The sequence below is a fragment of the Camelus dromedarius genome, chromosome 7 (genome assembly GCF_036321535.1).
Source record: "Camelus dromedarius isolate mCamDro1 chromosome 7, mCamDro1.pat, whole genome shotgun sequence".
Lineage (NCBI taxonomy): Eukaryota > Metazoa > Chordata > Mammalia > Artiodactyla > Camelidae > Camelus > Camelus dromedarius.
Genome location: NC_087442.1, coordinates 68,952,247 through 68,966,657, shown reverse-complemented (window position 1 = coordinate 68,966,657; position 14,411 = coordinate 68,952,247). Strand labels below are relative to the sequence as shown.

Here is a 14,411-nt window from a genome sequence, read left to right as displayed (position 1 = left end):
TGCTGTGTGACTATCAGAAAGTTATTCAGGATTTCTGAGCCTCAGTCTCCTAAACTAAAAATGGGATTAATGACGTATATGTGTAAAGTACATAGTATGATGCCTAGCACTTATTAATTGAACAGTAACTTATCTTATTCTTAAAATAATCAGTCATCCATTTATTGGTTAAAATACTTCCAAGTCTTCTTAACTCTCATATCGTTCCATATGCTCTGCCATGACTTGGGCAAGAAGTCTATTATGAACTGTTCATTCCTTTAAGGATAGTTAAAAGAGGTTAAGCTCACAGTGTGTTGAGGAAAGGTGGATTTAATAAAATTGGTTTTGAGTATTAACCCATGACCATTTCTCTTTCCTTTTTTAAAATTTAAGTACAGTCGGTTTACAGTGTTAATTTCCAGTATACATCATAGTAATTCAGTTACACACACAAACACACATACATGTATCTCTTCTCGTATTCTTTTTCACTTGCTAACTAAAAATTGGCACTTGCCATCTGCCTCTCCAAGGACTGGATCACGTTGGCACTTGCCATCTAACTCTGCTTGGATTAAATCATGAGCTGCTTCAGCCACTGACCTCCAGCACACCCTGAAAGGAGTTCAGGACGGAGGTCAGGAATGAGGCACTCTGTGCTCTGGGAAAACTGGCTGAACAGGCTGTTAGATAGTTAGATATCTTCAGGAGAAGATTTTACGACCCCAATTCTTGCATCTCCAGTATCTAGAAAAGCACTAAAATCACTAATGGTGACATCCGCTCCCTGTGACTAGCAGGAAGCCTCTGCCTAGATGTGCACTTGACTGCACGTTCCTCCCCTCTCCCCTTTCAATAAAATCAAAATCACATACAATAACTGAGTTTTCCCCCTGCCTCTTTGGAACAGTTTCCCAGAGCTTTCTGGGATGCTATCTTCCAGGCTATAGTCCTCATTTTGCCCCAAATAAAACTTAACCCACAACTCTCAAGTTGTGTGATTTTATTTCCGTCGACACACTATACGTCATTACTAGGTATTGAATATAGTTCCTGTGCTATAGAGTAGGTTCTTGCTCTTTATCTATTTTATATATATAGTAGTAAGTATCTATAACTCCCCAACTCCAATTTAAAGGCAAGTTACATTTTGTTCATTAGAATTTTCATGAAATTTCAGTCCTTCAAGAGTGAGGACTATAAATTATAAATTTATAATCACTCTTTTCATCCAAGTGGTAGATGACATGAATCACTGTCAAACAGCAAATACATCAACTTTTTCTCAATAGTTGTGGCAGAACTGTGCTGTCAACTTAGGTATAAGCTGGAACTACATCCCTTAGGTAAATTGGAAATTTGCATGTATAACCAAATATGAATTACATAAATGAGTTAATGAAAGAAATGCATTTATAACAATATCTAGTATATATAATAAGCTTCAGTAGATGAATAAACTGACCACAGTCTTTCACTCATGAGATCATCTAGGGTGCCCACAAAACATTACAATCGACACTGCCAGGAACTGTAAAAGGTCAATGATTCTGTTCTATTTATAAGATAACAAGTTACCCTGACAGAGTTTTGTGATTGCTGGCAGAAGACATACAGCTCCTGAGTCAGAGATAAAGGACATTATAATTCACGGAAATAGTAGTAGTCAGAGTATCAGTATTTCTCATGCCCATTCCACAAGCTTCAATACTCGGGGTGGAGGGGGGCAGTGAGAAGAGGGCCAAGTGACACCGGCACATGCAATGAAGTGCAAAGGAACCTCAAATTTTACAACAGGCATAAGCATGCTGGCCATTACATTGGAGACAGATGATCATTGTACTTGAAGGTAAGCATACCTATCCTTTGCTTTGAGGGAGACACTATCTCTACTTCTCAAGGCTGTTTGAAAATCAGCCTTTTGCTTAAGAGTGCCTCTGTTCATCAGATGTGCAGAAGTGCAACAAATCCATGAAAAATTATCTTCTAACAATTATCCATCAGGGTTTTGAGATTTTTAAAACACTTCAGGATTTTTGTAGAATTAGAAGGTAATTCTAACTATACACTTAAAAGTTTTAACATTCTTTGAAGTCCCTAAAATAAAATTCAAAAAACTTAAGTCATCTTTAACCTTTAAAAAGTAAATGAAATTCAACACGCATTTTAGATTGCACTGCAGCTTAAGATGAATGCGTAGCTTTCTTCAAATTTCTTCAAATTCTCTGTTGCATTCACTTGGCAAAAAATTAGTGTTGTTGAGATCCTACAATCTGAATCATGTTAAATTTGATACGTATGTTATAATACATAATACATTAAAAATGAGTAACAGCTAAGGACAAAAATATAAAAATAAATCTCTCAAGAATTACAAAAATGTCCCAAAATTCAGGTGCATGATACTGCACTTTGAAATGCATCCAACAATAGCAGTGTTATGAGAATTTGTTTTTTTGTTCATCTCAGATGGTTGAAATTTTGATTTCCAACGATGTTCAAAATATTTCTAATAGTCATACGGTTGCCATTTGGTTTTACTAAAACTTAGTACAAAGAGAGATGGTTTAGTAGGATAAACAAAGAAGATTCAGAGAGCTATTGATTTGAAACAGATTCTTTTACCAGCTTAGCATGTATTCAGTTTTCATTTGCAAAACAAGGTCAAGGAAGTTAATCCCTCAATAGAAATGTTATTGTGAATACAAAATGGATTTTAAGCACCAGAAAAACATCAAAAATAAAGTGAAGGCAGATAACAGCAGTTAGAATAAAGATATCTGGATTGAATTTATGTCCTTCTTGAGGGTCTCTGTCCAATAATACTATATAACATAGGATTTTTTTTCAAATTACAACTTTCAAGTAACTAGTGGAAAAGTTTATGAGCATTTCATTCCTCTAGTAGACAAGAAATACCATAACAAGGTAAATGCTTAGAATTTACAACACCAAGAATAAAAGGCACAGTAGTATATATATCCTGCATATTCATTTCTACAAGACAAAAAATAAATTTACATTAATGTTGTTATCAAAAAATGACATTTTCAGCAACCTAAGACATATTTACATTCTCTCTCTTTCTCGATCTATGCATATACGGAGAGAGAGAGAGAGAGAACATAAATGCTTTAGGCTGCAGATTCCCTTTTACTATAAAGGCTGATTTAATGTATATGTTTTTTGATGGAAAATTGAGCTATGAGAAATGATGTATCTTCCCAGCTGCCAGGGAGAATGGGGAAAGGGTTCAACTTCCTGTATAATGCTACACTCTGACACAGGAACTATGTAGGTTCAATACAGGGGCATAGCCTGACTTTGCAGGTCAGGGAAGTCTTAACCATCTTAACCGGACTTAAGAATGACCCACCCTCAAGATACTTAAAATTAGCCAGTGTCTTTGCCCTGCTTTTCTTACTGTATTCTTGCATCTGAATCTAATACCAAGAAGACAGCACTTCCTCCAGGATGGTTTATTTAAAGGAGCTTTATTTCCAAAGGGCTTTTAGAGAAAATATTAAAACCAGTAGGAAAAAGGTAAATTCAGGTTCTAGAAACCAAGGAAAGCACTTCAAGGAGGTGGTTAATTTACTTTTTTATAAATGTTCAGGTGGGCTCCTACTTTGGTTACAATTCTATCTCAGGAATCTTGATGGCTGCAAAAACCACTCAAGCCTCATTCTTGTGGTTTTCAGCATCACAAGAAGTCTTTGTAAGGAATTATTGTCCATCAGTTACAGCTTAAGACAGAGTGCAGAATTTCCATCAAACTGTCCGTGCATCACTTCACAAATATGGTGTTAAATAAAAATTAAAAAAAAAAAACAAAAAAAAACTCTTTACCCTTAATCTTTCTAGATGGCTATTTAACAAAGTTTTGGTAAAAAATACTAATGCTATTTTTAAATACTAGTGCTATTTTTTTTGTTTATCAAGGAAGAAATGTCACAATTCCAAGAAGTCAACTAACTGCTATTTTCTAAAATCATATGTTAAGAAAGGAACGATAAAAAAGGTCTGTGTATTAAAGTCCAAAAATAATCAATAAATGTCATGTATCCTATTTAAATTAAATAAATTGTAAAGTAAACTGAGGTACATAAATGAGGTCACCTGAAGGGTAAAATAAATTTTAATTAAGTGTATTCCAAATGCATAAAATATATTCTGAGTAATAGGTCAATGAAAAGCAATATTAAAAGAATGAGATGGGTTATCAGAAAAATAGTATAAAATATATTTTACTATTTAAATATGCTTTAGTGTTTGGTATTTACTGCTTAGAGCTAGAGGAAAAATTGATTTTTTCCTTAAACTAAAATATATGAAAATTTTCACGTTGCCCTTTCATTAAATAATTGTTAACAAAGAAAAACAAAAATTCACAATGACTGAATTGATTTAATGCAGAATGTAGAGGAAAAACAAAAGCATGAGTAACTTATCAGGTTACATTAATTAGCTGACTTTTGAAAAGATCTGTATAACTAATATTGCCATACCATTACATTTTCAAAAATTTACATCTCTCAATGCACACATAATTACCCATCTCTACCATAACATCTGAGATATAATTTATAAGTTTTCAGAATACTTATTACAAGGTGCTATGAAATAATCAGGTGTCATTAATACACTGTATCAAACTTAGCAAATGCCATATGATTTAGTTCCTTTTAATTTAGTTCTATAAAACCTATAAGCATTTTCAATAAGCCCGGAAAATATAATAAAGTTGCTTTTCTTAGAGAGGAAACCTCTGAGGTCATGATTAAGGTTACCCATAGGCACTGTGGGGATCTTGACTTTATTGCAGTTGCTGAACTAAGAGTGTCTAGGCTAACACCAGAGTCCCTCAGTGTTCACTACTGATAGGAGGATTAGAAGTGGGAGGAGAGGGGAGATAAGAGGATAGAGGGAGGAAGGGAGATGAGGATGTAGAGGGGGGAGAGGAGGAGAGCAGGGCAGGAAAAAGACAGGGTGGGGATAGAAGTGGGGAGGGGAGATGGGGAGGCATAAAAGATAAATGTACTGAGGTGAATTTTGGAAACCACAAACACAAAAGAATATCTGCTGTTTTAGCAACTGAATGAGGTGATTTAATCATTAAATCAAATAGGCTCAGTACTTGGCTCAGGGCTTTTTATAAAATCCAGATAATTTATCAGATAAGTATGGTTATTATCTTCAATTTTCAAACTGAATTGAATTTAGAACAGTGCCACACTACAGTGGTCATGGTCATTACAGAAGATCAAACTAACTTCATTAACGATGTTTTCACTTAGATATTATCCAAGCAACTCCATTACATATATTAGTAATAGTTAATATTTGTATCAGGCATTACAGTCAGTATAATAATTTCATCTGTGACTGAGTCTTACAAGAATTTCATGAGCTGCTTATTACTAGGCCCACATCCTTAGAAAGAGCAGAATAGGTAAGGTACTTATTTGAATATCTATTGCTTATTATCTGTATGTTAATAGGCAAGTTCAAATACATCTATGCCACACAACACCAAAAACTTCAGCAGAGGCACAAACATTTTGATACTGACTTCTAGCTTAGTACTCAAAATGTTCCAAAATTTTTGAATGAAAAGATTTTGAATGAATATTCTGAATCATTACACTTCTTGATTAAGAAAATAGTGGTAATGATACCCACTTAATAAAGTTATTGTTAAAACTACATTTATAAAATACTATTTAAATTATCATAGTACTTGGCACACAATAGATTCTCAATTATTCTTAAGTTTCCATGTCTTCACCTGTTAAACTTCAGCAGAAAGAGAAAAATCTGTGTTTTTAAGTCATAGCCATATACAGGTAAAACTTCCTTTTGTCTCCATCCTTAGTTATTATACACTGAAACCTTTCAACATATTTTGTTAATGGTAAATACAGCATTTTGATGTTAATAAATTTTTGTGTATTCAGTCATATTTTTTCTGACACTTATACAATATTATCTACTTGCAAATTAATTGTCCTAAAACTATTAAGCTTCTTTCTCACAATTGTAGAATATGTAATGCCCCATTTAACGGGTAAGACACGAAAGCCTCCTCAAAGTTAAAGTACTTGCTCAAGTACAATTAATGAGTCAGTTGGGAATCAACATAAAACTCTTAACTATTTTGGACTCTGACCTCATTGTTGTTTCTGTTCACTCTTTTTCAATCATCCCAACCTATGTATTAATTAGGAAAGTTTAAAATTTGGTAGGACAGAATTTTTTGGTCCATTTTCACATAAGCAGAAAAATGTTTACTGTACTATGAAGGTATAATGTGACTTTCAATCACTATATTTAAAACGGAATTTTTAAGGATGACTTTCCCATGTTTGCAGATATGTATTAATCATGGGTGGGAGATACCTGTGCTTTGTGTTCCTTTATCTGCCTTCCTTCATCAGTAGCCAACATTGCTACCAGACCGAGGCATTCTTTTCCATGAACTCAGATTTCACTTCCAAATCATCCTAAACATGTACATCATCTTAGGTGGCTGCTACCAATTAATCAGATTGTTCTCTGAAAATACATATACATCTATACACATATATACAAGTTGATTTATGTCTTTAGGCACATATGATAAATTTCTCCTAAACGCTAATACATAGATAAAACTTTTAAACTTATTTCCTTGTGTTTTGGACATCCAAAAATGTCTGATAAGACATAAAATGGTACAAATTATTTGTAAAATTCTGAATTCATTTTAACTTATTGATTTAAATGATTATAACTGCCTTTCATGATCTGTGCAGATACTTGGCTCTACTTCAAACCTGTGGCCCACTTAATTTTACTGACACAGTTTACCTCAGGAAAAATGGCCTCTACCTATTTACGGTGGTAAACCATTGTATGGATTGCTTACCATTCGTTCATCTTTTGTCCACAGTACCCAAGACAATGTCCTCTATATAATCATTTCTCTATCTGTATTTATTTAAAGAATGAGTGCATGAAATATAAGAACGAAGGACGGAAGGGAAGAGGGAAGTTGTAAGGAAGGGAGGGGAAAAGAAGTGCAAGAAGGAAAAAAGGAAGGAAGGAGAAAGGGAAAGAGAAAAGGAATAGAATAAAATGGAAAAGGGGAGGGGTAATTTAATCATGATAACTCAGAAGAAAAACTTCATGTAATTCAAAAGGAATTCAAGAGGAATTAACATATGGGAACCAATCTGCAAATTAGCTGACTTACTGAATATAAGTATATATGCTAAAACATTGCGTTTTGTTAGTTACTTTTTGCATTTATAAATCATCAAAAGGAACGTGTTTTCACTTTATTTAGGTCTATTGTTATTTTTACTCAATTGCTTCACGTTAAGACTTTCAATGCTTTACATAAAAATATCAACATTCAAAATCAAGTATTATTTTGTTTCTAAAGAGTGATTAAGTCCACAAGTAAGCAGGGTGTTTAATATAACACTGAACTAAAGTGACGATAGAGCAGTAAATTCCTTATGCAATTACCAAAATAACTTAGTAGACTGATACTCACCAGGATATCTTTTCCAGCCCACTTGCATTCATCCCTCCTGGTGTAAGATACCGGCCACACAATCTAAGGGCAGAGAAGAAAAATTATTTTCTGCCAATTAAGTTTTCTGAGATACAACGTTATCATCTATTAGACTCAGTGGAGCAACTGAGATAAAGGAAGTTCTATAAAGCATTATATGGCAGTAACCTTTTAGTTTAGACTTCGCAGTGGCATCAGTTAATTGGCATGGTCTTAAATCATTCACTTTCCCTCCACCCATTAGGCTTTGCTGTATAAATGAAAGTTCAGCACACAGAAATTTGTGTAGTCAACACATCTAAGCAGTATCCTATGGACAAGACTTATAAGGCAGGTTGGGGGAGGGAGATCATCTTGAGACCAAGTGAGAATCTAGTAAAGAGGTAAAAATAGGCACGGAAAGTGGCTTGCATTCTTCTAAATGAATAGGTCTTTATCCTGAAATAGTTATTTTGAAATTTTAGCATCAGGTGCTCTAGATCCATTTCCATAATTCAAATCTCAGCATGACATGCTAGAATGAGCAACTGATAGGGTTAGAAAAACCCATTTTAGGAAGGAATCTTTTTTTTTTTTTAAACAGGGAAAATAGGTAAGAGTAGCATTGCTTAATTTCAGGAGATAAAGGAGGAAATGAACGAGCAAATAGACAGCTGTAAGAAAAAAAAAATCACCCCCTCCACTATGAGCAAAACTTAGACTAAGTAATAACTGTTCGTATTTTCATCCCTAATATCTTCATCTTTCCAAAGGTTCTGGTATCGTTCAAATACAGTGGCAGTGGTGGATAAGCCAAGGTATTGTTCATGGCTTAGAGGACTGCAGATGCATTTCCCTCAATAATAATATTTCAAATACCTTCATCTAAATTTTAGTATAAATGTTTCCAGTTCCCCTGAGCAATTCCAATGACTTCTATTTGTATTGGGACAGAACAATTTTAATTTTTTTATTCATCTTTCTCTTCTGGTAACATTAGTTAATTTCAATGGTGGGGAAAGTCACAAGTAAAAGAAAAATCCAGAAATGACAGCAGTTAAGCATTCATGTCTACCAGAAAGCTTTTAGTATCAAAATGACTGCTTATCATTCATTTGGGAACCTCTAGATAATTCAATATAAATTGTCACAAACTTGGGCAAAGGTTATGATATTCAATCTAGGAAATTAAAAAGCAAAATACAACACATGTATAAACAAAAATTTAGGACATCTTGAAATAACCTATGATGACATGGCAAATGCATTTCAGGTCCGTGTCACAATAAAAAACCCTAAAATTTTTCAAATGCACATTTGTTTTTTACCATTTGAAGATCTTAATTCATTTATTCTCTTCTTTTTCATGTGCCTTTCATGTGTTTGTGTATGTAAAATCTTGTTTCATAAGTTTTTTACAAAGTAGTTGTACAATAAAAAACATCCAGGACTACAATCCTTACATTTATAATGAACAAACTTTATAGCCTTACAGTTAACATTACCCTGTTTCCTGAACTACTAGAGCCAGGGCTGGGCACTGCCAATTCACAGGCTTCACAGCCCTGTCTTCTCATTGGCTGTGGAAAAGTCAAGTGAGCTATTCTTATTTAAAGTTTACAATGGAGGAGGATCAAACATAAAATTTCTCTAGGACACAAAAATGATATACAGCACAGTTAAAATCTGTTGACTTTCCCATTCAGCTTTCCAGCTAGATTGTGCAAAAATCATAGATCATTAAAACAGATCATTTTTTAAATTCAGAAAGGCAGGCTGTTTTCTTATAGTTTCCTAGCTCCTGATTATTGGGATTAACACAATATGGGCCTCATTTTGTGATTTCTCTCTATGTCAAATATTAACAAAAAGTAATTTTGCTAACATTCATGCTAAATTATTTCATACTTAAAGGGGTGTATGCTTTCAACTTGTGACAGATCAGGGTAAAAAAAATTAGTTTAAAGATCTGGCATGAGTAAAATAAATTCGAGTATAAAAAATGCTCCTTTGGAACACAAGTTAGTGAGAATAACTGCAAGTCAGTGGACCGAATATGTGGAGACATACATATATATATAGTTTTAATTGTCTTTCCAGTAACATCTGTTTCCATGAAGAATAATTCCTATATTTCGGTTAGGTTTAATAATTTGTTGATATTTTTTCTTCTGACTCAAAAATGTCTCAGTTAACTAACAAAATCCAAATTTCTTATCCTCATATTCAAAGTGCTTCATGTTTATTTTAGACTTTCCCTTCTTTATGCTTCTATGCATCTACCCATGGCAGCTCCTCTTACTCATTATTGATGAGACGTTTATGCCTTAAAGAGATTGAACCCTTTATCAAGGCCAAGAATCTTTTCATGGTCCTTCCAAACCTGAGACTGTGTTTTTTTCTCTAACAGGGATTGGCCTAGTATTTACCTTTATGCTCATACATTTTGTCATTAGTACTATAAGTTCCTCAAGAATTATTTATGACATACCTTAGTGCCCCCTATAGAGTTTATTTATCACAACAGTAGATGCCTAGGAAAAAGTTGATGAGTAACATTACACATAGGTTAAAATGAGCATTAATACACAAATATAGACAAACAGATGTAAATCCTTAAGTAAATTGTATTTACCCTTATAAACACTGTGATATAATTAAAATTAAACACTATGTTTGAAATGAATGTTTTAAAATCAGAAATGTCTTCTATTATTAGAATAATTATTTGAATCAAGAGCTGGAGCTGGAACAAGAACACTATTACATGGGGCGAATCACCTAACTTTTATTTAGTCCATTATTTCAGTATATATTTATTACAAGTCTAGTTGGTAGAAAATACTATTATATATCCTGGGCATACAAATGTCTCTAGAATTTTTCTCATCTATAAAACAGTAGGCTGTTTTAGATGACAATTTAGTTCTTTTTAATTTTTGAACTAAATGAATATACAAACGAAATTAAGAATATTTATTCAGAAAAAATGTTGAATAAATTAAACATATATTCTGAGGTGATCTGTATTCATAGCTTGTCTTTATATAGATACAAAGACACAGACATATATTTATATTCATATATATGGATTATGTAAAAATGATAAAAATTCTATAAATACTGAAAATTTGAGCTGGTATAATCTATTATTAAAATATCTATTTTTTCTAATCATTTTAGATTTTTCATTCATTCTATAAAGGATAGTTTTCTTTCACTAAAACAACAAAAACCTGCTTATACCTTTTTTATCATTTCAGAAAAACAGATAACCGGTTTTCTTAGATAACAGGTTAACCTTAGGGATTCTGCTATTATCTGAGGAGGCTTAAGAATCAAAAAGGTTGAAAAAATCAGAAAAAGAAATATCCAAGATTTTTAAATACTGTATCTTAATTCCAAAATATATCAGTAGGACATTGCCATTTTATAAGGCTATTTATTGTGAATAAAATCTCTTAATACATAGTCAAAATTTTAGTGTTTGGATAATAGATGAAAAGTCAAGTCTAAGGTTTAGTGGTTTACTCTATTAGAGATATGAATCGGCCTTGAAATTCAATCTTCATTTTATCCTAAAGCAACATTCTCTAACTAGAAAAAAAAAAAATTCCATTGTTACTGTTAAAAATTACTGTCTGATCTATTTACAGTTTATAAGAAGTTGAGGAACACCACTTCAAAATTCTCAGTGTTAAGAAGCAGCAAAACTAACATACATAAATACTGAAGTATATGTACTCCAGAATACATGTTCTACTAGTACTCCTGTGAAAGTTGGTGCAGTAAAAATCTTTGTTCCTCAGAGAATTAAGACTGGTAATACTGACTGAAAAAAAAAAAACTGACTTAGAATATAGCATATACACTCAGTAGCACAATTGCAACTAATTTGTCAATCCATATTTATTTTCCAAACTGTATAGCTTGTTAATTAAATGAGCCAGAAACACTATAAAGTGTAAAAATAAAACTGAAAGATGGCTAGTATCTAATGATCACATATATAAAAACCTGACACTGAAAACTGATCTTCTAGATTAGGGTTTGGCTAACTTTTTCTTTCAAAGGCCAGATAGTAAATATTTTGAGCTTTGTGATCCAGATAATTTGTATCACAACTACTCATCTCTGCCTTTGTAGAATGAAAGCAGACATAGACAATATGTAAATGAAGGAGAGTGCCTGTGTTCTAATAAACTTTACAAACACAGGTGACACATCAGATTAGGCATGTATATAATAATTGAAGAACTCTGACTTTGCTGGCAATATGGAGAGATGTATAAATTATATATACATATGTATACCTAGTACATGAAATCAATTATGACGTATTTCTATAATGGTTCAGGTATTTACTTTAATGCAGGAAAGAAAGTTATATGAACTACGGAAGAATAGGCTGAAGTTAGTAATTCTAGTATTTCTTATGATAATCACTGAAAATACTACAGTTTCTTCCTTGAGGATTTTTGTGGTTTACTGAATCCACTGATTAGTGATAGTCAAATCAGTGCATTATTTTTATTTGCATCTCAAAAGATAAAATATTAATTTAAATAATTTTTTCAGTTATAGCACTTAAATAGCTAGAAAATTCTGTATTACTTGAACTGTTTCAAAAGAACTGTATTAGAATATAGATACCTTTTGAAAATCCTTGATATTAACCAGGTTGAAAGAAAATATGTGATCCTTTGCTCCAACATACAGCCTACTCCGTTCCTCATCCAAAAGGAAGGTATGATAGCTGGAGCTGTTGGCCAAGCCATTGAAAGTGATCACATTGTTGGATTCCAACATTTCTGCAAGGCAACAAAGCAAGATACTGGGTGTTAATCAGAGGTCCTACATGTACATTGACTATTGGTACTTGGTAATCTGACTACTGCCTGCTGCAGTTAACCAATCAGAGGTTATTCTTCGTGGTACTAAAAAAATATACAGGACTTTTTAACATTTCATTGAAATGGGAGTCATTTGCTTGCTGATTTTGTACTCGAGACCACACACTCCAGAAGAAGAAAGGGAGAGAAATACCTTGCCCACACAACTGGTCTGGTAGAATCTCTTTGCATGTAGTAATGGATTAGAATGGTCAGAAAATGTTTTTACTTTTACAAAGATTTGTTCAAGTGGTTTCATTTGCTGGGAGACAATAGCTGGAAGGATAAGCATAGAGGCCAACAGAGCAGAAGTAGTGTGGGGAAAACTTTATTTAACCTCCTAGGTTGTTAAGGCCTCTTTTTGTTGCAGCATTTCAGTGCATCTTTTTAAGCATTAAACATTAACTCCACCATCTAAATCTTTTGAAGTATTTTGTAACTGATACACATAAATAAACTGAGTTAGGCTTTTATAAAAACATGAATTAATTTTACTATCTGACGTCAGTTTTTCAGTTTCTTTTTGCTTCCCAATTTTTTTCCCGTGTGAACAGGAAAGTACTGAACTTTTAGACCTACACCTTAAGTGAGAAAAATATTTTCAGATAGAAGTATCAGTAAGTTCACTTTTGTACTAGAAAGGTAATTGTTGATAATAACCAAAGAGGTTTTCTTTATCTGCTTCAACTGAAATTAGTTATATATGTATACCACCACAATCCCCCTCTCATGGGATAGAAATGTTGAGGATTCTCCAGAAGAGTGTCCTGAATCAATGATTCAGATTTTTACAAAGAACATATAGTAGAACCTTTTCATCAGCATCCATAACAAGTAGAAAATGCCTTCCGAGGAGGGAAGAAGTGAAGATGTAGACCCTTCCTCTGTCCCAGCCGTACTCCAGAACATCAGCCCCTTGATATTGCCTTGCTTTATCTCTCCTACTGCTTTTTTCACCTTAACAAAATATTATTTCAGTAGAGAGTAAAGCTCAAACTCCCTAACTTAGCATTAAAGGTCAGATTAACACCCTTTGAATTTAGACCCCACCTCAGTACTCCTCCTCATGTCCTCTACCCTGCAGGAAAACATGCTCTGTAGTCGTCCACTTTCTAGTCTTTCCTGCCATTGTTCCTGACACCTACAACTATATAACACCTAGAGAAAACAGTATCACTCTCCCAAGCTAGTTCAAATGTAACCTCTAAGAAATTCTCATAGAATTAATTTCTTTGTAACATTTTGCTTAAATTACTCATAACCTGCATCACACTGTCAATTATTATAATCATTCATATAAATGACTTACCTACCAGAGTTAACATTCCCTCATGTAAGGAAATAAATAATAGCTCATCACCCACAACTCACATGGTTTCTTTTCCATATTATCAGATCAATAAATATTAAATTGAATGTCTAGCTATCTATCCATCTATCCACCTATCTTATGTACAAAATTAGAAAAATTGTTAATAAATTATTAAAATATGCTTTTCTAATTTATGAGAAAGAGCCCAATATTGGGCTGGTCTTATCTCACCCCCAGCTTCCATCAAAAAAAAAAAAAAAAAAAAAAGGAAGAATAGAAGGAAGTAGGGAAGGAAGAAATAGAGAAACAAAGAGTTTTACTCATGTGAGTCATAAATGAAATAGATGATAGTTATTAGTCTCCAGAAAGAAAGAACAGAGAATCCACAACATGATATATCGATTTAAATGCTATTCCTCTCACCAAATGATTGCCAAGGATCAATGCTACAGAGAGTCAATATACAACTGAAATTTTAGGCACTCTGAGCTGTGTAAGGATGGAAAGGGCTATTACCAGAGACAAGGGCTGTATCACTGGATATGTTCATGCACTGACTGAATGACTGTTTAAAGAGATCTGTTTATCAAACAGACTAGATGATTTTCACTCCTTTCCAATCTACACTGCATAATCCTACCCTAATGCTAGGGAGACCAAACTATAGGTAGCTAGGCAAACAAAC

The 14,411-nt window shown here is 33.3% G+C and overlaps 1 protein-coding gene across 1 annotated transcript in view; it reads right to left on the bottom strand.

Moving 5' to 3' along the window:
- The window catches only part of SEMA3A (semaphorin 3A), a 237,511-nt gene that overhangs the window by 131,085 nt on the left and 92,015 nt on the right, over nt 1-14,411 (bottom strand). Inside the window, exons 3-4 of the mRNA XM_010977990.3 lie at nt 12,176-12,333; nt 7,523-7,585 (exon numbers count right to left, since the gene is read on the bottom strand). Coding sequence (XP_010976292.1) covers nt 7,523-7,585; nt 12,176-12,333 — 221 coding nt within the window. The remainder of the gene's footprint in view (nt 1-7,522; nt 7,586-12,175; nt 12,334-14,411) is intronic.